Raw genomic sequence first — 23,808 nt, 5'->3', positions numbered from 1 at the left:
GTCGCAAGTTCTGTCGTTAGAGTTCAATGGGACTTACGACCATAGTTGACTAACGATACCTTTGGGAAACGCACCCATGGCTGGTAAACACCTTTGAACTCCCATTGGTCCATGGTGATTTCATAATTAGTAGGTGTGGCTCTGAGGCTCTACCTTCTTTTATGTGGAAATCTTCTCTGGTTCATCTGTTCAGTTCTTTGAGGTCAGATGTGAGTAAAATCAAGTTTAAAGGGTTAGTTCACCCTTTAGTTTCTATCATTAATTACTCACCCTCATGTTGTTCCACACTCTTAAGTCTTTTGTTCATCTTCGGAACACAAATGAAGATATTTTTGATGACATCCGAGAGGTTTCTGATCCCCAAGAGAAAGCAACGCAAATACCACATTCAAGGTCCCGAAATGTAGCAAAAACAGTCAACGTGACTACAGTGGTTCAAGCTTAATGTTATGAAGTGACGTTTCGTGCGCAAAAACAAAACAAAAATAACTTTATTCAACAATTTCTCCTCTTCCCTGTCATTCTACTACACTGTTGCTGTAGTAAACACAGTGCAGCACTTCCGGGTTCTACGTCAGAACAGCAACTCATTATTGGCCGGCTCCTGCGTCACATGCATGCATCGTGCTGCTCATGTGTACAGCGTTGACCAATAATGAGATTTGACGTTCTGACGTAGAACCCAAAGTCCAGATTTCCTAGGGAAAGTTCCTGTGGTGGAAATGCAGCTATAATCTCTAATATGTACATCTAATATTACTCATATAATAATATGAGTGTTATATATTTTTTTATTATTTATATTTAATATTTTTTATATTTTATTTTTATTTAATGATGAATTCATGTGTATGTGAATTTATGTATTTTATTAGGGGAACGTTAAATTAAACGGGATAGGATGGATGGATTTTCTAGAATTTTCTGCAGCTGTAGATAAATAGATCAGTCAGATGTATTGAGGTGAATCTGTTAGGAGCTTCTGGAGTGGCAAACTGGAGCAGAGAGCTGAGGAGCATCAGTTGAGACCACAGGGGATACATAAAGAAAACACAGAGCATTAAGTTCTTTCTTCCATGCCTGCATGCTGCATATTTGCTGCGTTATCTTTGCCTGGGTGCTGCAATGTCAGCAGTTCAAGTACACGCTTTATAGACCACACAATCTGTACCTTGTTCACGTACACAGTACACACAAGCACACATTCACTTCTTTACAGCTCTTTCTCTGTACACCATATCAACCCTAGTGGATACAGATCAAAAGTAACCAGTTTACAACAAATAGTAGATGTATTTATCTTCAGCAGCTGATGTAAATTTTGTATTCACAATAAAACTCACTCCTTTACAGAACACAAAATCTATTTATTTTCAAAGAGACGGGGAATAAAATAGACAGTTAAATTGGACAGAGCTTGAGGGTTGATAAAGGAGAACGGCTTTGGCCAAGAGAACCTCTAAGAAAAGGGAAGCAGTCTGTAAAAAAAAAAATGTACAAGACGATTTGTGAGCCATCTGATACTTGTAGCACCAATAGATGCCAACCAACAGATCAGGCTATTTCTGTGATTTGAGTGATATGGTGTCACATCCCTTCTGTGTTTCCAAAGATCGGAACATGTCAGTCTCAACTGAGTCATGTTCTGGTGATGGCTTTTAGGATTCTGGGTACAAACAGCATTTTTCACATGACTACATATGTTTAAAGATATTACAGCGAAATGCATACAGGCTAAATTGATGTAAACTCATACGACAAAAAATATATTTTTTCATATATTTTTTTTTATATGTTTGCATAAATACAAACAAAGTGGCCAAACTATATTCCTAATATATATTTTTTAAATAAATTTACATATAAGACTAAGTTTTAGTCTCAGTATATTATATATATTTAAATGAATATTTAAATTTATTTGCCTCTTGAAGTACTTTACTAACAGCATGCGCCAGCTCAAACCCTCTTTTGGCATACAAGAAAATTATTGTCAGGATTTACTGAAGACATGCAATGAGAAATTAACAATGAAAAGGCTTATTTTTGTGGCTGACCTTATTGCATATGCCTTTTCAGGAGTTTCCCTGTCAGATGCAAAATTGATGGGAGGAGAGTATTTAAATCAATCATGCGACATGTTTTACTATTTACTATTGACACATGATTATCATCCGCTTGTTTGCAACTCTACTCAAATTTGCCCTGCTCTTGATGGATTGCTTTGGTTGTTATGGAAATTAACTGGTTGCGACTGTGTTCTTTAATATGTGCAGTAGATCAGCCACAAACATTTCCACTCCCATCGGTGCTTTCATGGGGTTTGCAGTCTCTAATTTGCTCTGTTTAGCAAATCTAGCCCTAAGTATTTGGTCATACATTTTGGCATTTGAAAGTGTAAACAAAATATATTTTCAGTTTTAAAAATTATATTTCATTAAGCCACATTGTTTACAGCAGGGCTGGAGTGGGATTTTAAAGTATTAGATCACTTCAGAATTCAAATTTACTCACCCCCATGCCATCCAAGATGTTTATGTCTTTCTTTCTTCAGTTGAAAAGAAATTAAGGTTTTTGAGGAAAACGTTTCAGTATTTTTCTCCATATAGTGGACTTCAACGTCTACCAACAGGTTGAAGGTCCAAATTGCAGTTTCAATGCAGCTTCAAAGGGCTCTACATGATCCCAGCCAAGGAATAAGGGTCTTATCTAGTGAAACGATCGTTTTGCTAGATAAGACCATGGTATCATGTGGAGCCCTTTGAAGCTGCATTGAAACTGCAATTTGGACCTTCAACCCGTTGGTAACTGTTGAAGTCCACTATATGGAGAAAAATCCTGGAATGTTTTCCTCAAAAACCATAATTTCTTTTCGACTGAAGAAAGAAAGTCATAAAAATCTTGGATGACATGGGGGTGAGTAAATTATCAGGAAATATTCTCACATGTTGTGGTTGTGTGGCTCGCCTTACTGTGTCCTTAATATATAGCCTACATCATATTATAATATTTATAACTGCTACAAATAGCTGTGCACACTCAAGCGATGGGATTTCAAGTGTACGATCACCGCTTGCCATGTGTCTCTCATGAAAATTAACTAGAGACTTGCGCTTTCCGCATCCCGTTTGAAACTGCTTTATTTCGAAGCAGTACTGCCGACCCACCGGGAATCCTCCCGATTCTTCCTATGGCCACTATGGGCCTGGTTTACAGCATATATTTGAATATAATTTGGCCAGAAATATGTATTGTTTTTGCAATATGCATTTAATTAGCATTCACCCATCAATTCCTCTCTAAACTACTAATAAAATGGATTGCACCTGGTTTTGAAAGTTGGTTTTCACACTTTTACAGAAAATGACATTAATTATTGACTTAATATGCATATGCAATTTCCCAGGTGCATTATACTGTACCATACAGTGAAAATGAATGGGGATGGATGCTGTTAAGCTCCAGAAGGGACAAAAAAAGCAGGTATCCCAAGTGTGCTGAACTATGGGTGAACTATTCCTTTAATGATAAAATGAACACATTTATTCTCTGCTGATTCAGCGTTTAATGAACTTCTATGGGAGCTCTTATTTGGACTGTTTTTAACAAAATGCACATTAAATATGCAGAGATTAGGCTTTGCATTGGTAATTCTCCTGCTTCCATATTCTTGTTCATGCAGTACATGCCATACTGTTATATTTTCATCTAACATCGAATTCTAATAAGTAATGATTCAAAGATGCATTTGACCTTTAACCTTAACCTTTCAGGCAATGACCTTTTCCTGGTGGCCGTGCATGAGTTGGGACATGCATTAGGTCTGGAACATTCCAATGACCCCAGTGCCATCATGGCCCCCTTCTATCAGTACATGGACACGCACAACTTCAAACTGCCTCTAGATGACCTTCAGGGGATCCAGAAAATCTACGGTACAATTGTGATCTCTATTAGCTCTGTTATCAATTTGAAGGGAGAAAGCAAGGATACAGATTAAACTTTACATGCCATGGAAGGCTGACTAAACTTTGTACTTCTGCAGGAATACCCACAGCCATGCTGGAGCCCACTCGACCTCTTCCTACTCTACCTGCACGACGCACACACTCCACCTCTGAGAGAAAACACGACCGGCAGTCTCGCCCCGCTCGCCCACCCTCTGGAGATCGGCCGTTCTCTCCTGGCAATGGAAGACCCAACATCTGCGATGGCAACTTCAACACTGTGGCCTTCTTTCGGAGGGAGATGTTTGTTTTTAAGGTGAATTGCATCAGTTCTCTTTCCATAATAAACCATAATACAGATCACTTTAGTCAAATTTGGTTGTATGTGATATCAAGAATTGTATTTTTTTTATACCAGGCAGGTATTAACAAATGCTTCAGTATAAGTAAGATGCATTTGTTAACATGCAATATGTTTTGTTGAAAGTTGGGATACAATACATCTGTATTATAACTGGATTTTTTTTAGAGATATTAGGGATTTGTTTATTGATTGCTTTCAGTAAATTTTCATTGATTTCAGGCAATATTTAGACAAAATAGTATAGTATTTTAATGAAGGCCATTTATTTGATTGGGCATAATGTAAAAGAAATATTGGCTTATACACGTATTGGGCATATATTTAATTTTGTTCATCCCTACTTGGAAAAAAAGACTCAACTGAAGATCTAAATTCTATAACTGATCCAAATAATCTTTTACTCATCACAGGATCGCTGGTTCTGGCGTTTGCGCAACAACAAAGTTCAGGAAGGCTATCCCATGTTGATAGACCAGTTCTGGAAGGGTCTACCTCCTCGCATCGATGCTGCTTATGAGAGATCAGATGGCAAATTTGTGTTCTTCAAAGGTAAGATTTATTATATTAGTTGTCATGACTTCAATTCGAAGAATATTCAAACAATCATTAAGAAAACTAATAAGTGATTATCACTTGATATGATATGTGCAGCCTCAGGCTAGTTTTAAAAGCTCTGATTGTTTCATAACATCTTTTGTAATAACTGTAAATCTTAATAGTCTTAATAAAAAGCTCTATTTAAGTACCTGAATATGGCCTAGATAATAAAGTGAAGCCATATCCATTAAACATCTGTTGCCTTTGTATCAGTTTCAGCTCAAATCAACATATTTTTCTCAGACTAATTCGTTTTATGTACCTTTTTAATACAAGCATAGGTACACTGAGTTAAAGGGGAGATAAATGCTGATAGATTGTGGGTTAATCTCAGGAAAGGTCTGCATTTATCCTTATTGTTTATCCTCCACTGGGCCTGACAGCCTTAGTGAATCCATTCAGTACTTTATTATTCAGTCTGTTCTCTCAAACGATCTCTCTCTATCTCGCTGTCCTCACCCCCTCTCTTTCTCATTAAATTAGCCCGGCGCAGTCTTGCTGCGCAAAGAGAGGTTGGGTAAGATATTTATAGCCCGAGTCTCCTGTTCTGTGATGTTTCATGAGAAAACAAGCTCGCAGGATGCCCTATGGTTATCTCAGAGAATGCACATCGGTATTAATAGATAAAGGGGTGATTAAATAAAGTCATGCTGGCATTTCAGCATCTTTACACACAATGTAGTTTACTGTGCTGAAATAATGCCATATTTAAAATAAGCCATTGTCATTTTTTCAGTGCAAATGCTGCACATCTCCTTTTTGTGTAGGTTAGGCTCATTATAGGCTGCGGGTGATTTGCAAAATTCAGTGCACAACCACAAGTAATGTTGCATGCAACAACAACAACAAAAAACATCTGAATAAAAACATTTAAACACTGAAAAGACATAAAATAGCAAAACAAAAAGACTTAGGATTAGGTCACTTTAAAATGAAAATTAGCCCAAGCTTTATATGACTTTCTTCTTTCTGTTGAACATAATCCCTCAGAATTGTGAGAAATGCTTACGCTACATCCTACACCTTCTGTATTACGAAAAAAAACTTTTTTGGAAGTTGAATATGGAGGCAGTCCTGCGGAATTTTCATTTTAATGTGAACTAATCCTTTAATTAGCGATTCTTTGAACACTTAGGGAATATAACCAAACAACCAAGTACGTACAAATTAAGGGTACATTTACACAACAATCATGTACTAAAAATGGAAGAAGTTTTTACTTTTTTTTTGTTTACAGACAACAACGATCCCCTTTCACATTGATCCACTAAAAATGTTGTATTCTCTCAGGCCAGTAGTTGGCGATGTATCAAATAAACACTATGTGCCTATAGACTTGACACACAATATGCACGCGCGTAACATTTTCACGTTTTTGTAGTTTATATGGAGATGATAATGGTATCGTTTTTCAAAAACTTGCCCTTTGACACCCGTTTTCAAGCACTAGCACTTTCAGGTCCCAAAAACGCTGTTGTTGTGTAAATGAACGGCCAAAATGCATACAACTTTTTCAGTTTTTAATATAAATGGTGTGATGTAAACTGCCCCTAAAACACACAGAAAGTGAACATGAGCTTGACAAACTAACAGTGAGCAATATTTTTTTCATTTGAACATTTACAACATAAAAATACAACGGATCATTGCTTGTTTTTGTTCATAGTGGATTAACTAATGTTAACAAATACAACTTTTGATTTTAAAAATGTATTAGTAACATTAAAGGGGTACTTCACCCCTGGAAAGATGAATGTGTATTTAAAATTGGTCATTTATGTAGTAGAAATGTGAAATTATTTTTGAATTTGGAGCTTTCTAGACTGAGAAAAGGCAGAAAATGTATTTTTGACTAATGTGGATGAAAGACAACAACTCCCAGAATGCACTTGTTTTGCTGCCCTTGCGAGGCCACGCCCAAACCACGCCTATCGGTTACAGGCGGCATTCAGGAAAATTCAAACAAATAAATCGTGAGTTAGTTCATACATTTACAGCGAAATGGTGCTAAATTGCTTTGTACCTGGATGTACACCCAAAACCAGGAAAGGACAAGTAAGTTTCCATCATTTTCCGATTAAGTTAAAGATTTGGAGCGATGTAAACAGTGGCTGCGGGCCATCAAACACCCGAAGTTTGGAGATGACACCATTATAGAAAACCTAAAAAAACGCAGAATATGTAGTCTCCATTTCAAGCATGAGAACTACGAACCAAATATCTTTGCAATGAAGAGAACCATTCTGAAGGACACCGCGATACCATCTATATTCACTTTCCCAGAGGACGAACAGCCTGGCCTGATCTATGTCCGTGAGTAACCTCAAACGCGCATATGTATGGGCGTGGTGAAAAAATGCGGAACTACTTGCTATTACTGGCTGTAGTTTTAAGCCTCTGGCCAAAAAATGACGATTTTTGCGTCATCTGAGGCTTTTTTACAGTATAAAAATGCATAAATCTCTCATCTCGGGCTGATATGAAGGGGGAAAGCACGCTAATTCGAAAATACTAGTGGTATTTTACTAATACAAAGCTTAATGCTAAATCCTGAAGTAACCCTTTAACTAAGATTAACACATTCTGTAGAAATTCATTCATGTTAACTAATGTTAACAAATGAAACCTTTTTGTAAAGTGTTACCAATGTAATCAAATGATGATCCAGTGTTGGTGAAGATTGGTATAACTGGACATATATCCAAACATGTGGTGTAGATAAGCATATTTTTTGTTATGTAATAACATAATTCAATATAACCAATTTATTTTCAAGCTCATCTACCATTGCTTCTTGTTTTGACTCTAGGGGATAAATACTGGGTCTTCAAGGAGGTTACAGCAGAGCCCGGTTACCCTCACAGCCTGGTAGAGTTGGGCAACTGTCTGCCCCGCGATGGCATCGACACAGCCTTACGCTGGGAACCCGTGGGCAAAACATACTTCTTCAAGGGTGACCAGTACTGGCGTTACAACGAGGAGAAGCGCACAGCTGACCCAGGCTACCCCAAACCCATCAGCGTCTGGAAGGGCATCCCTGATGCACCCCAAGGAGCTTTTGTCAGTCGAGAAGGATGTGAGTCATTGAGGTTCCAATATCCACTCAATATTTAATGTGGCAATCAGCCATGTGGTCGGTGGGCATTTTATCTGACTGCTGAAGTTGAAGTTGAGCTTCGGCCTTGAGTGTGTAGTACTGGTCTAATCAGTTGTGCAATGCTTTGTAATCAGTGAAGCTGTCATGGCACTGAAAGCAGATTTAAAAAGCCAATAAATGCACACCTAAAACCGCAAATTCAATATTAATGCATTGTTGCTTGGAAACCGCAAACATGAATGATATTACTTGGAGGAAGAATAGTGCATTTAACTATTTATTGAGTGTTGGTTTGTTTTTATCATCCTCTGTTGCTGCTCTTTTGACACAGTGTTCATCTTACGCAGCATGCTTATGTATTTTATTGAGTTGGCACTAGTAATATATGCGCTGAGGTCTTGTGTCACGCTCATCCTTGTAGAGTAATTGATTAGTGTTTGTTTGGCGCAGTCACTGCAATATTGTGGTGTTGACAGTGAGTGTTTTGGCTCTGACTCATCCTCAGTGGCGATCGGATAGCAGGTCTGGATTGGCACCGGATCTGGATTGGATTGGCCGGGAGAAAAGGCAGACACAACTTTTGGGTATTAAAATTCAGTCACAATCGATGCATAATTAGAAATATAGTAAAATGCCAGCTGTTATGGTAGAGAGCTAATTTAATGGTATCAGATGTCTTTAATGCAGGGAAAATAACATGCAAATGATTGGAAATCATTGGAAGTTACTATGTGAAGAGGGAATGTGGTTTCTTCTTCTTTTAAAGTGGTACTAGTCATATAGCTAAGAAATAGTATATATAGCCTTTGTATGCCAATATTAATGTATTTGCTCTGAAATTGCATAAAACTATTAAAATGATTTTTTTCCCCCAACCAAACATGGTTGCTAAGAAGCTTGAAAATGCTTAGAAATGTTGAGCATGTTGTCCACACTTAATAGACAAAAGGGAGAATTGTATTTAAACATCTTTATTTATATGCACTAATATGAATATGTAAAATTCCATTTTACTTTAATAAACATTTTTATCAAATATTTATAAAACCTTAATAGTATTCACAGGACGAAGAGGATTAAAGGGTAAGTTCACCCAAAAATTAAAATTCTGTCATTTATTACTTACCCTTATGTCGTTCCACACATGTAAGATCTTCGTTAATCTTCAGAACACAAATTAAGATATTTTAGTTGAAATCTGATGGCTCCATGAGGCCTTCATAGGGAGCAATGACATTTCCTCTCTACTAAAAACACATCTAAATCAGTTCAGGTGAGTTCACTGGTTCAATATTAATATTATAAAGCAACAAGAATATTTTTGGAGCGCCAAAAAAATAAAATAACGACTTATAAAGTGATGGCTGATTTCAAAACACTGCTTCAGGAAGATTCAGAGCGTTATGAATCAGCGTATCGAATCTGCTGTTCGGAGCACCAAAGTCACGTGATTTCAGCCGTTGGCAGTTTGACACGCGATCTGAATCATGATTCGACACACTGATTCATTTGTGCTCCGATGCTTCCTGAAGCAGTGTTTTGAAATCGGCCATCACTAAATAAGTTGTTATTTTTTGGCGCTCCAAAAATATTCTCGTCGCTTTATAATATTAATATTGAGCCACTGCACTCACATGAACCGATTTAAATATGTTTTTTATACCTTTATGGATCTTGAGAGAGGAAATGACTAACCTGAACTGATTTAGATGTGTTTTTAGTAGAGAGGAAATGACATTGCTCCCTATGCAGGCCTCACGGAGCCATCGGATTTCAACTAAAATATCTTAATTTGTGTTCCAAAGATGAACGAAGTTCTTACGGGTGTGGAACGGCATGAGGGTAAGTAATAAATGGCAGAATTTTCATTTTTGGGTGAACTAACCCTTTAAGTAAGTACTATAGAAACTAAAATGGTCGACTTTGGATGATGACCAAGATACAGTTGCCCAAGTGATATTCTCACTTTTGCTTCGTTGGCTTGATGTCAGTCTGGTCAAATAGTAAATACTCAAGTGTCATTCGCTAGAGTCAAGTATTTCTGCTGTGGCTGCATAGAATTGCAAATTTCTCCTTATTCTCTCTGGAGTATTATTCGGTGAAGGAATGATCATCTTTGCTGTGATACATGTCATAACCATGCGTCAACATGGAGCCTAGGGCCAGGACTCAAGATGGAGAAGCCAAGAGGGTTATATGGACTATTTGGTCTGCCTGTAGCTCATGATTTCTCTGTCACTCAGATTTTGCAAGAGGGATTTGGCATGTTTTGCTCTGCAAGATAGCGAGTAAGAAGAGGGAAAGTAAGAGAGGAAGGATGAGCACTTCATCAATCACACACTCAGGGGTTGCTGTCTAAAGCCTCTTCACTGTATTTACATTTAGTTTTGGGTCTGCACACTTTTGTGAGTGTCTCAGATGCATTTGTTTATGTGGCATTGGCAATCAGAATGACAGCTCCCTGAGGCATTGTGTAACACTGGAACAACTTTTTGAAATACTGTGTCATTGAGTGTTCACAAGGACAGCTATTTATATGATCATGAATATGAATTGGGCTTTCTGAAAAGGGCATCCATCTCTGCCTGCATGTAAATATTTGCTTGTATTGAATGGGTTTCTACCATTGATCTGTTCATGTTTACAACCGTTTACAATTTTAGCTTGACAATTCATGATTCAAATTCTTTTTGCACAATACCTCATTCTAATCAGTGAATTTCCATTCAGTAAATTCGTAAAACTATGTCAATTATTACTTAAATAATTTACTAAATGAATAAAATTAATTATAAATAAGCAGACGCTCTCTGTGGCGTTTCAAAACATTTCCAACGTTGTTTTAGCATCTCCATCAGTAGCATTCACTCAACCAATGGCGTGAATTTGTGTTTGTTGACCAATAGTAGATGAGTTCTGGTTATGGATATGTACTAATATCTTATTTTGTTTCTCTCTGATTTCTTTCTAGTTTATACCTACTTTTACAAGGGAAAGGATTACTGGAAGTTCGATAACCAGAAGTTAACGGTGGAGCCAGGCTACCCCAAATCCATCCTCAAAGACTGGATGGGCTGCGATCAGTCGGAAGTAGAAAAGAACAAGGACCGTCGCCTTCCACACGATGATGTCGACATCATGGTCGCCATTAACGATGTACCCAGCACTGTAAACGCAATCGCTGTGGTCATCCCATGCATCCTCTCACTGTGCATTCTGGTCCTTGTATATACTATCTTCCAGTTCAAGAACAAAAACGTCCAACAGCACGTGACCTACTACAAACACCCCGTGCAGGAGTGGGTATGACGGACCGAGGGGTGCGATGGACCCCAAATGTTTGAGAACATAAGTGAGGGCTACTATGCTGAGGTTTGACCAGTGCCTGTTTTCTGAACCACCTTGTCCCAGAATGGGAACAAAAGACAAGGCAAGGGAGTTTCTTCTTCCTTCCCATTTGAGACAGAACTTTACAACAAATATTGCAATTTTTTAGCATGAGCCCAACGGACAAAACTTCTGGGGATTGAACATGTGAAGTTATGCCCTGGCCTTACGCTAACCAGGTGAAGTCTTGACGGTTGAGAAACCAACACTCCAGCTTTGACCGAGACCATCACTTTCTCTTCTCCAGGAGAGTTAGAAGAACCGCAGATTTGCGAAACGCCAGCAAATCCTTGTCTCGTTCTCAACATAAACTTGTACATGAATTTCAAGTATTATCAAAGAAATTAAATGAGCAAAATAACAAAAAACGACTTGAAAACCATGTAGGTAGAAAGGCCATAGAAAAGAATACCAAGGAATTCTTGCAGTCTTTTTCATTTATGGGGTAAAAGGTTCACCCCTAGCACTCCTCGAAGACTGCAACATGTTTTTTAAGGGAGGTTAGGTGGCATTTTCAAATGAATTAGCTTCATAACATCAATCTGAATGTTTGTTTGCGTTTTTTTTTCCTTTCCTCAGCTGCCTACCCATTTCCACAGAGTAGGAAGAACGGTTTAGAATAACTAGGGCAGTCTTAACACCTCCTCCCACTTGCTACTGTACTTTTCTATTCCTTTTCTTCTTTGGCTGTATTTATCAGTCGGCAACAAAAGAGGTTTTCTTTTGGATCAGACAGCACTTGCATTATGTCTTTATAAGAGAGTAATTTTGTGTCATAATAGGCACAGTTTGGTTGTTTTGGATTAAGGCCTAATTTCTTGCAATCTCTATATTATATTTCGCTTTTATTTGTCATGTTTCCCACCATCTTGTATCGTGTTACCATTTCACCAAGTGTAATATTTGAAACACTGGTGCCAGGCAGGAACATGAACAAAGAACAGATCTGAAATGAAATAGCTTTGTTCCCATTGCCTACAGGAGATGATCTCTGAACGGTTCATCCATCCTCTTCGAATGAACGTAATATGCTGTATGTCTTGCATTGAAGTGACTTCAATTTCATGTGTTCGGTGTGGATTGTCTAACACTTAGCTCAAAAATGTCTGTCGGGTACTTTTATTGGTTCGACTGTGCTATTTAACAGTGAAGTGTGTCTGGCTGTACCATATTAACACATCATTTCGTGCTCATCTGCTGTGGGATTGGATATGACACATTGCACATTGGAAAGAGCTGAGATGTAATTGATGTTTTCAGAATTTCAAATGAAACTTTTTGGATTAACCTGACATAGCTTCGGGCGTATATATATATATTCAAGGTTTGTAGCATCTTAATAACAATGTTAAGATGGTAGATTTGATGAGACTCCCTATAAGGCTTCACTTAGCACATGGTTTATCATTTGATATTGGGGTTTTGCTGATATTTTTGCCTTAACACATTTAGGTTGCATGTAATGAAATCCATTTTATTTTTCTCTGTGGGAAGAGCATTTCTAGCTACAAAAAAGCCACTTTTTGCTTATTCCACAGAGAATCGTGTACATATTGTATTCACAGTTCAATGGAGCATGAATCTGCAACAGAAACTACCTGGCATCTACTTTTAGGTTTCTAATGTGTCTCCACCAATGGTTTGAGCAGCTATTCAAGCTTTACCATATTTTTACACTGAGCTGGCTTCATTGGCATGATGTTTGTGACATTACGTCACTTTTGTAGTTGCCATATATACACATCTACCCAAACGATCGACCACTTGGAGATCATCTATTTTGTAATACATTTCAACTAACATGAATGTTTTCTGAATAGTCCTGTGTCTGTTGAAGGTTTTGTGGGTATGAGAAAATTTGTTGTCTTCCGAAGTAAAATTTCACCCTCTTTTGTGTGGTCTTTAAAGCTTTTGGGCCTTCTTTAAAAGGGAACCATCATGTAACCACTGATTTGAAAGACAAAACAGAGCAAACTGTCAGTGCAATTTAAATATGTGCATAAAGAAAATTTTTGAGAACGTAATTATTCAAGATGGTCATTTGCTGTGTGATTTTAGTCTGTTGTATCATCATTGTACCTTGATACATGATAGCGTGGTACTTTTTTGTAAGAAGAAATGCTTGGTATAATGATTGACTATGGAATGTTTTAGAACATGGTGGAAAAAATGTATATTTAGCGTAGTGTTTTGGTCGAATTAGCTCAATGCAGTAGTACTGTGGAGGGGCTACGTGACTGTACCCCTTTAAGACATTGTGCCTTGTCTTTAAGTCTGCTATGGCACACTGAACACTGCTCATTTACATTGATTTCCACCTCACTATTTCAACAGTGGATACATGAACGCATCGCTTGATATCTTATTCAATGCCTTTACTAAGTGAAAACAATGCACATTTTTGTTGCCCTCCTTCATGTATATCATTTTTTGGATCTGTTGTGCGAGCAGCTTGATCGTGGGTAGAGAAGTGGCATGAAACTAGAGCAGATTTTACATGTTTGTGCCCACTTGGGAAAGACACAACATTATTGTCTCTCAGACGAGCATTTTTATTAGTCAGCTCTGAATCTAGGGCACCTGTTCGCAACAACAAGCAATGTGGCCATGAAGTGATTTAATGTATCGGGTACAGGAAGTACTGGGTGGTATTTTTAATGGAACACACTGTGCATCACCAATTGTCTTCCTCAATTTTAAATCTGTCCGATGAACTGGTGTTGGTAAAAAAGGCAGCAAAACCACTTACTCTAATAAGCCATGGACTGAATTTGACAATGTGGCACAGTAGTGTGTTCCATACTTAAGAGGTTTTATGTGTTTATGTATGACTGACATCTTATATAGCAGTTCAAATGCTCAGAGTTTTAAAGTATGTTCTTTATCAATATTAGGATGTCTTGTGACAGAAGAAACCTCTTGTGGCAAGCATGCTTAAGTACTCTGAGTAGATTAGGATCAAAATGTCAAATTCCAATTTATTTACAGAATAATGGGTAAGCTCTAGAGGTATTTACACATGGTCACATCATGCATCTTGATCATTCGTACTGCAATCCACCGAAATGTCTTTCTATGAATCTATTTCTGAACTATATGCAAACTCAATATTGTTTACTCTCATGAGTTTCTGTACAATCTATTCACCCGATTTGGCAAATAACATCTGAATTTGTGTGCATTCCCAAAGGTCTGCCACAATTCCATTTGGGATGACTAAAATTTACAGGTGTAACCTGAAAACCAGATGCATTTTCACTTGCGTTGCATCTTCTATGCCATTCAAAACATCTCCAGAATTTTGGTCTCAAATGCCTTTTGGAGGGCATTTAACACTTTTCATGCATTAATAAAAACGCATGATGTGACCAAGTGTCTCAGAATAAGGTCTGCAGACATGTTCATCTTCTAATCTGCACTATTATCACTTAAGGATAATCCAAGGATTGTGGAAAAAAAAACCAACAAGACATTTAAGTTAGGAACCATTCCATTTCTTGAGGAATTCTGAAGCTAACAGAGCACTGCGCAAGCCAGTATTATGTGTATATATTAACACATTGAACATATAGCAGTCGGAAGTGAAATGTTTAAAAGAACTAAAGTGTATTTATCAAAAGGTGGATATCTTTAGAAATGTTTGTTGTACGGTCACGTGAAAGGTTTGTAAAGATAGAGGCTTATCATATGAAAAGCTATTTATTTATCATTAGAGGAGACATAAGGGTATTCTACACAGTTTAATTTGAAATCAAGGTGAAGCCATGCCTATAACCACATTAGTCGCACAGAAAATAAATAAATAAATAAATAAAAAATACAGAACTGTACAGGGAGATACGCAAATAGGAATTCTCTGGTAATTTGCCTCTTTTTAATGGGTATGATCGTGGCTTTGGACAACAGTCACTTTAAACCCGAGCTGCTGTTGCCTTTTGTTTTTTATGGTCCTTTTATGAGACTAACAATAGGACAAACATATCAGAGGTAGTCAAGGAACCAACTGTATTTACGCTTTTTAATTACAGAGGGTTAATTTTAATGGAGGTTTTATCTGAGATAGCTTTAACGTTTTTGTTTCGGTTGTTTTTTATTATTCTTTTTCTTGACTGACCATGGGGGAATTTACTGTATTAGTGTATATAACTGGTTCTTTTTTCCCTTTGACAAGAGTTTAAGAGTGAACGCCTCACTCTCTGGTTTAAATAAACTCAAGATTCTGTCCTTGGAATTTTGATATTTTCTGATTTACAGGTCAAATGTCGCTGTCTGCTCAGCTTCGTCCAGGTTTTAAATGGTAATACAAAAATACATGTAAATACAAAGATTTACTGAAACTTTTCAGACCTTTTGTATTTTTCTTTCACTCTAATGGTAGCCTATGATTTCACATTGTCATGCATAATGTTGATTATTAAGAATGAGAGTGATCTTAAACTGGTTGCTTTACTAATATTAGATATGATTTAAGTTTTATTTCTTAAATCCTGTTTTTAATTCTTTGAACAATGAGTCATTTTTATTTACGGTTTTCGGTCTACAGTTTTACACTGTGTATCTAATATCACCATGTTCAAAGAAATGTCAATAAAATAAAATTACATAAATGTCAAGCGTTTGGTGCTTTCTGGATGGATGCTTTACAATGAAATTCATTATATTTGTACAATGCAGATTTCATTAGTGCAAGTTGATATCAACTACATAATACACGCTTTTTAACACAAAGCAATCGGTACAGCTGTAGAGAAGGTCAATTTGTGTTTGTCAATACAAACATGAGCCAAAACTTTATCTTTGATGTCTTCAAGCACATTGCATGGCATCAAACCCATTTAAACAGCATTGCAACTCCATGTCTTCTGTTTTCCCACACTGAATTTGGCAATATAGTCGTTCTCTGGTCTTTAGTACCAGTTGGTGCAGGAAATCATGAAGCTCATGTCGTCTACCTTTCTGGTGCCCATTCGGCATTGGGGCAGGTCAGTGTCAGGGTCTGGATCCCGGGGCTCAGGACCAGCATCAGTTGGGACACTGGATGAAGATGCTTCACCTTGGAATGGCAGATTGCCTGTATTCCTCTGTCGCTGGTCAGCAGCTGAACTGGTACTTTGATCCGACCCCATTTCTTTAATAAAATATATTAGATTTAGATTAAGTTACATATTTTGCATTCACATATATTATTATTATCAATCCAATACAAAAAAGTAGTGATTTATACCATCATACTGTAATATTACCATATTCATGTACTTAATATAACACCATTATTGATCTAAATGAAAACATGGTATTATCATTGTTTATTTTTCAGTTATCGTTCCTGAATTCATAAGCAAGATTTGTATGATAATTGTCAGTAGTTGCCTCACAAAACTCTTTGCAGAGGATTCAGTTTGAGGCAAGAACCTCAAAAGAGAGGCATCATCTCTAACAGGACAGCAATGTATTGAAGACACTGCAAAAACTGCATACGCTGCAAGCACCTGGGGAGTGTTTGTCACCGTGACTGAGACAAAAACAGATCGATAGTGTGTTAACGAGCCGAGGCACGGCAAAACTTTACCCCACGCCGTCTGAAACCACTGGAATCTGGCGTTTTCACAGCTCCGATTAGCTCGTGATGTTTCCAGGCAGAAAACGCGGGGTGGACGTCGAGGGTCACGGGCGCGCGCTGCTGCAGTGACGTTTCGCAGGTGGCCAGCTAATGGAAGTGTCAACAAAAACGACGTCACACGGAAACTCAATAGTGATTGGCTTACAAATCCGCTGTGCCAGGAGAGGTGTGTCCTGTTGCTATGCAGGTTTGTGGTGGATGACAAAAACAACACGGCTCGCCAGTCTAAACCATTTGGAAAACAACAGGTTATAGAAATGTAAATGTGCTAATTTAAAAAGACAACAGAATATATTTTATTTAATTCATTATGCTATAAAATGAAATGAAGTATAGCAAAAGTGACTTGTTAAAGCCATCAAGTATTTGTAGTATTTGTAAATTCCTTATTTTTCTTTCTTTTCTTTTTTTTTTTTTGTTAATGTAATTAATTCCTTATTTTAAATTATTTATTTTCAATTTATTTATTTATTTTTTGTTAATGTAATTAATTCCTTATTTTAAATTATTTATTTTCAATTTATTTTGATCATATATTGTATAATGCTATTATATAATTATTATAAAAGCAAAAAAATACACATATGCCAACACTAACAATTTAAAAAGCAATTCAAATTCATTCATTTTACAAGGTATTATATGTGATTCTTATGGCTTTATTAATTTTATTATCTTCTTTTCGTTTGTGTATTGCAATATTATTATTATTTTATTATTATTATTAAAAATAAGACCTCACAACCTATCAAATCAAATCGTCTTAATAGTATGTACATAGGGATATAAATGCTGTCTAATTCAATACAAAAAGCCTTTTTATATTACAAATATAAATCCTTTGTTGTTCAAGGAATAAATATCTAACTTGAGAATAAAAACAAAGGCAACAGTGTTTCTCATGACAACGTGGGCTATCACGTACCGTAACGCGTTGACGTCACGTCAGCACGTCAGAGCGTCAGGGAAGTGAAGTGAACACGTGGTTTAGAGCTTTCCACGTTTCTCCAGAGTGATAATCGGTAAATATAAGATTACTGTTGCAATTGTCATGAATTTTACTGTAGAATCATTACATTTAATATGTAATATGTATTGTTAACCTGCGTTGACATTTGAGGTCACAGAATTGGTTGCGTTTAATGCCTGGAGAAGTTTAAATAACTAATTTTAGCCTACTGCTAACTACCTCGACTAGCGCTGTTTTAATTAAAGTTACGTACAAAGTGTTTAACCTGCAGGTTTTGCTGAGAATTACCTTATTTAATATTGGTACCTCAGAGACCTATATGATTAAAAAAGTGCGATTTAAAAAAAAATCTATACAAAAAAAAAAGCTTTATCCCTCTGTTGAGCCTAAAATAGCCTTGTGCTGTTTAGAATTATGATTATTCATTATAATAATTTTCTGTTGATATATAAAATATGTTTTTTTCTATTATAGATCAAAAACTCGTTGTAGAGAAATACAATGAAAGAAAGAAATCCAAATAAACATCTGGCATGTGTAGAACTTCCCAATGTCAACTTCCAATACAATCTTAGATGTGTGTGTCAACTAATTTATATATTACTGTATATGTTACAGATGTTTGGTTTATAATCATGTTTTTGGAGTTTTCAGTAATATTTACGATGTGATAATAAGAATAATTATTATTATCTCAATATAAATGTTGTTTCTCATCAGTTTCTGACAGCTTTGATCAGTTCTATAGCAGAAGAATGGCAGTCCGTGCGTCATTTGAAAAGAATAATGAGATTGGATGCTTTGCCAAGCTCACAAACACATATTGCTTGGTAGCGATTGGCGGTTCAGAAAACTTTTACAGGTAAGTACTGATTATCTCCACATGCCCAAACATCTGCCCTCACTATATACAACTCTGGGGGAAAAAAATAAGAGACTACTGAAAAATTAGCTGTTTTTCTGGATTTACTATTTATATGTATGTGTTTTAGTAAAATGCACATTTTTGTTCTATTCTATAAACAACATTTCTTACAAATTTTAAATATAAATTTAGAGCATTTATTTGCAGAAAATGACAACTGGGGTGGGTGTGAGAGACTGTGGGTTGTAGGCCTCTCCAGGCCTCTGCCTAACCATTAGAGGAACAGGTGCTGGGCAAAGCTGAAAACTGGACTCATCAGATCAGAATCAGGCAGATCTGTCTTTGTGAAAGACGCTTGACTCAGCAGTACAATATGATTCCCACAAGACAATGCTCCATGCCACACAGCCAGACCAATCAAGGTGTTGGAGGACCACTAGATCAAGACCAGCCCAATCTCGAAGTGGCATAAAGTCACCCAACAGCAATGTGAAAGACTGATAGGGAGCATGTCAAGACACATGAAAGCTGTGATTGGAAATAAGGGTTATTCCAGCAAATATTGATTTCTGAACTCTTTCTAAGTTAAAACATTAGTGTCTTGTTGTTTAAAAATAAATATAAACTTGTTTTCTTTACATTATTCGAGGTCTGAAAACATGGAATCTTTTTTATTGTTTTGACCAGTAGTAATTTTCTGCAAATAAATGCTCTAAATGACGTTTTTACTTGACATTTGGAAGAAATGTTGTTAGTAGTTTGTAGAATAAAACAAAGATGTTCATTTGACTAAAACACATACATATAAATGGTAAATTCAGAGAAACTGCTAATTTTGCGAGGGTCTCTTAATTTTTTTTTTTTTTTCGAAATGCTTTTTTTTCCCCCCACAGTGTCTTTGAAGGTGAACTGTCAGAAACAATACCTGTTGTTCATGCTTCTATAGCAGGATGTCGAATCATTGGCAGAATGTGTGTGGGTAAGAACATTTATCTAATCCAGTTTATTTTATGTTTGTATACATTTGTGCAGGACACATTAACACTATTTACTTTATGTTGATTAAAGTACAAGAACGTTTCAGTAAATAATGTAACCTTTGTGAATATCAAGCTTGGTCAGATTAGGTCTTGCTACCTTTTTTTGTCCTCATACTTGATGTATAATAGATGTTGCGTGTGTCTGTCTGGGGATCCAGGAAATCGTCATGGTCTTTTGGTGCCTAACAACACAACAGATCAAGAGTTACAGCACATCAGGAACAGCCTGCCAGAATCCGTGCGGATTCAGAGAGTAGAAGAGCGTCTTTCTGCGCTGGGGAACGTCGTCGCTTGTAACGACTATGTTGCTCTTGTTCATCCTGACCTTGACAGAGTAAGAACATCCCTAATGGAAGACTGTCTGAAATCAGCACTTTCTCCAAACTGTAAATGGTCTTAATGGGTCTAAATGATTTCTCAACACTTTATATTTCTCTAAAAAGCCTTTAAAATGTGCTCCGTGAAACAATCAGACGGTTTTGGTTTGCATGTTTTTTGTATTAAGTTTAGGGCATTATTGTCCTCAGGAAACAGAAGAGATTCTTGCAGACACTCTAAAGGTGGAAGTGTTCCGGCAGACGATTGCAGAGCAGGTGCTTGTGGGTAGTTACTGCACCTTCAGTAACCAGGGGGGCCTCGTCCACCCCAAAACCTCCATAGAAGATCAAGATGAACTCTCATCACTCCTGCAAGTGCCTTTAGTGGTGAGTGACTGTTCTGTCATATCTGAGAATCAGTTGAAGAGCAAAAATCATATTGTCTTGATGAAATTCTACTGCACAACTGTTATACATTATACTCAAAATATATATACAAAAATATGGGGTTGATAAGAATATTTAGCAAAGATGCATTAAATTGATCAAAAGTTAGAAAATATTTATATTTCAAACAAAGGCTGTTGTTTTGAACTTTCCATTCACACAGAACCACGGTTTTCACAAAAATATGAAGCAGCACAATTGTTTTCAACATTAAAGGGGAACTATTATGCAAAATTCACTGATGTGTGTCCGCTGTGTGAGAGAACAACCAGCATATACTGGTAAAAGTCCACTCACTCATTTTATAGTTCCCATAATTCAAAAGCCGTCTCTTCACATGAGCTGACTCAGATTCCCCCCTACACTGACGTCATTGTAGGGAGAAGCCCCGCCCATAGCCAGAGATGATCTGCCCTATTGGCATAGACACAGCCCTGAGTGAGATGCACAGAGTCTGTCATTTCTGTATCCTCACTGTAGCAGCTGGAGGTGTACAATGTCTGTGCCAAAGAGGCGTTGCCAAAGAAGTGTTGTATTTTAGGATGTACAAATGCACATAAGAGTCTCCATAGACTCCTGCCATCTGAGTCACTGAGGAGATCGTGGTTAAATTTCATTTTCGGAGGAAAGAAAATCAGTAAAGTCTTATACATTTGCACTTACACTTATACCAATCATTTTGCACCAGACTGCTTTACAAACGAGAAATATATAAGGCTGAACACCACTAATGACAGTTTCTGACATTTTCGGTGTGTGAGATTGTCCTGTTTTGTTGATGCCCATATGCCATGGCATGAGCTCTTGAAGCTCCGCCCGCTTCTTGAAATGATCTGTGGGGTATTTTGAGCTAAAACTTCTTATACACACTCTTGGGTCATCAGAGACTTATTTTACTCGTAAAAAGGGGCATAAAAGGTCCCCTTTAATAATAATAAGTAATGTGTCTTGAGCAGCGTATCAACCTATTAGAATGATTTCTAAAGGATCATGTGACACTGAAGACTGGAGTAGTGATTCTGAAAATTCAAATTGCGTTTTAAAATGTATTAAAATAGAAAAGTTAAAATTGTAATGTTTCACAATATTACTGTTTTTATTGTATTTTTGATCAAATAAATGTATCCTTGGTGAGCAAGAGAGACTTCTTTCAAAAACATTTTAAAAAATCTTACCGACCCCAAACTTTTGAACAGTAGTGTAATTAATGGTGTTTGCTAAGACGAGCATCAGTATTATTTCTTATACTTAGTGTTTGTATGTCAGTGTTTGTCTATAAATGTATGTGAAATTACTTAATTTTTGTAGAATAATAGGGACACAGTTATTCACTATATCTTCAAACCCTAGACTGAAGTGGCTGTTGTGTTTTGGTGGAAACCCACATGTATGTTTGCAAGAAACTTAGTTCCTTTACACTGATGCTGGCTACTTGATAAACGTGTTGTTTCCTGTCTGAAGGCTGGAACGATCAATCGTGGTAGTGAGGTGATCGCTGCTGGTATGGTGGTGAACGACTGGTGTGCTTTCTGTGGATTGGACACCACGAGCACTGAGCTGTCCGTCATCGAGAGCGTCTTCAGACTGAGCGAAACGCAGCCCAGCGCCATTGCAACTACTATGAGAGACTCGCTCATCGACAGGTATGTGATGACAACTTCACATGAGACATCTCAGTCCAGAGGGCAGTACATATTGTATATTTAAGTAAAAAATATTTAAAAACTAAGGTGATTTTAAGCTAAAGACTAATATCTCAAAGTTTGATCTTGTGTCAAGGCAGACTAAACCTTGTTATTTCTTCTTTTTTTCAGTCTCACATAAAACTGAAATGGTTTGGAAGTCTTTGGATATTTGCAGGAAGATGCCTGAATGGACCTGGAGGTCAATATGAAATGGTTTGAAGGCTGATTATGTCTCCCTTCAGTGAGAAACGTATTCTTGCCGTCATGCCATGAGGAAACGTGTTGTTATTGTAATATTCATGTATGAACTGCCTGTCACACTCTTTTTGTAAAATACCAAGATAAAAAAAAAACCTTGTTGATCAGCTGCTTTTATCTAAATCAATCACTTCACAGACCACTTCAAATAAAATATGATCACGTTCTTTAAATGTTAAATGTTGATTTTTACATTAAAAAAATCAATTTATAAATAAAAGGCATTTTTCCTTCACTGTTACAAAAACACAAACTGACACAAAAAAACAAACTGCCCAACTAAGAGAAATACTGCTCAACAACTAAACATGTTAAATCTCAAAAAGAACAGTAGACAAATGACAAATGAAGTCAGTCTTGTTAGAGATGAGAGATGTAATGTCTTTTCAGTTGATTTTATCTGAGGCGGTGGCTGAAGTCAGTTGCAGTTCTTGTGTTTCTCTTTCCTTCAGTGAATCTGCTTATCATCAGGGGCCTCGTGTATAAAACGTTCCGTAGATTTCATCCTAAAAGTGTGCGTATGTATGCATAAAAGCCAGATTGTCCATACGCACAAAAGTTTTCAGATTTATAAAACCATGCATACGCCAGAACCTGTGCAAAATTATCTTTATAAAAACCAGTCGGCAGAAGATTGTGCGTACATGAACCTCCACCCTGTCTCCTCCCCGAAATCACCATATATGGAGCTTACAACGCCTAGTTTTACTATGCATTACATCATCTGCATATTTTCATGCATATTCCCATCCAGGTGACACTGTTTAACTGTACAAGACATTAGGAAAATATGACAATAAATGCTGTCACATTACATTGCCTTGTAATGTCTCTCCTTGCCTCTCCAAATGCCTCTCGTTTTAGAAAAATAAAAAAAATGTGTGTGTGTGTGTGTATATATATATATATATATATAATACTGTTTGCAATGAAGAGTTATTCTAAATATTCCAAATAGTTTTTTTTTTCTTTTTCAAAATCAAATTTATGCAATTTTGCAACTTTTGCAACTTAAAGCAATTTGCTAGCAACCGCTGTTTTTAAAGGTGCCCTAAAATTTAAAATAGAATTTACCTTGGCATAGTTGAATAATTAGAGTTCTGTACATAGAAATGACATACAGTGAGCCTCAAACACCATTGTTTCCTCCTTATGTAAATTTGATTTGTGCAAAAGACCTCCAAAGAACAGGCGAATCTCAACATAACACCAAG

The 23,808-nt window shown here is 36.9% G+C and overlaps 2 protein-coding genes across 3 annotated transcripts in view; both read left to right on the top strand.

Moving 5' to 3' along the window:
- Positions 1 to 11,376, top strand: part of mmp24 (matrix metallopeptidase 24) — a 31,145-nt gene extending 19,769 nt beyond the window's left edge. The window contains exons 5-9 of the mRNA XM_067373263.1: positions 3,774 to 3,935; positions 4,046 to 4,263; positions 4,722 to 4,860; positions 7,718 to 7,984; positions 10,977 to 11,376. Of these exons, the coding sequence (XP_067229364.1) occupies positions 3,774 to 3,935; positions 4,046 to 4,263; positions 4,722 to 4,860; positions 7,718 to 7,984; positions 10,977 to 11,314 (1,124 nt within the window). The 3' untranslated portion in view covers positions 11,315 to 11,376. The remainder of the gene's footprint in view (positions 1 to 3,773; positions 3,936 to 4,045; positions 4,264 to 4,721; positions 4,861 to 7,717; positions 7,985 to 10,976) is intronic.
- Positions 11,377 to 17,935: 6,559 nt separating this feature from the next.
- Positions 17,936 to 23,398, top strand: eif6 (eukaryotic translation initiation factor 6). Of its 2 annotated transcripts, none has more exons than XM_067373428.1 (7): positions 17,936 to 18,034; positions 18,713 to 18,844; positions 19,741 to 19,826; positions 20,046 to 20,221; positions 20,415 to 20,591; positions 22,113 to 22,294; positions 22,466 to 23,398. In XM_067373428.1, the coding sequence occupies exons 2-7, from the start codon at positions 18,738 to 18,740 to the stop codon at positions 22,473 to 22,475; spliced, it is 738 nt and encodes a 245-aa protein (XP_067229529.1). In that variant the 5' UTR covers positions 17,936 to 18,034; positions 18,713 to 18,737; the 3' UTR covers positions 22,476 to 23,398. The 2 variants fall into 2 exon arrangements, with proteins under 2 accessions (XP_067229529.1, XP_067229528.1); XM_067373427.1 differs by having other exon boundaries at positions 17,956 to 18,034; positions 18,703 to 18,844.
- Positions 23,399 to 23,808: the final 410 nt, after the last annotated feature.

This window comes from Chanodichthys erythropterus, chromosome 21, assembly GCF_024489055.1.
Source record: "Chanodichthys erythropterus isolate Z2021 chromosome 21, ASM2448905v1, whole genome shotgun sequence".
NCBI lineage: Eukaryota > Metazoa > Chordata > Actinopteri > Cypriniformes > Xenocyprididae > Chanodichthys > Chanodichthys erythropterus.
This window is presented reverse-complemented; position numbering and strand designations above follow the sequence as displayed.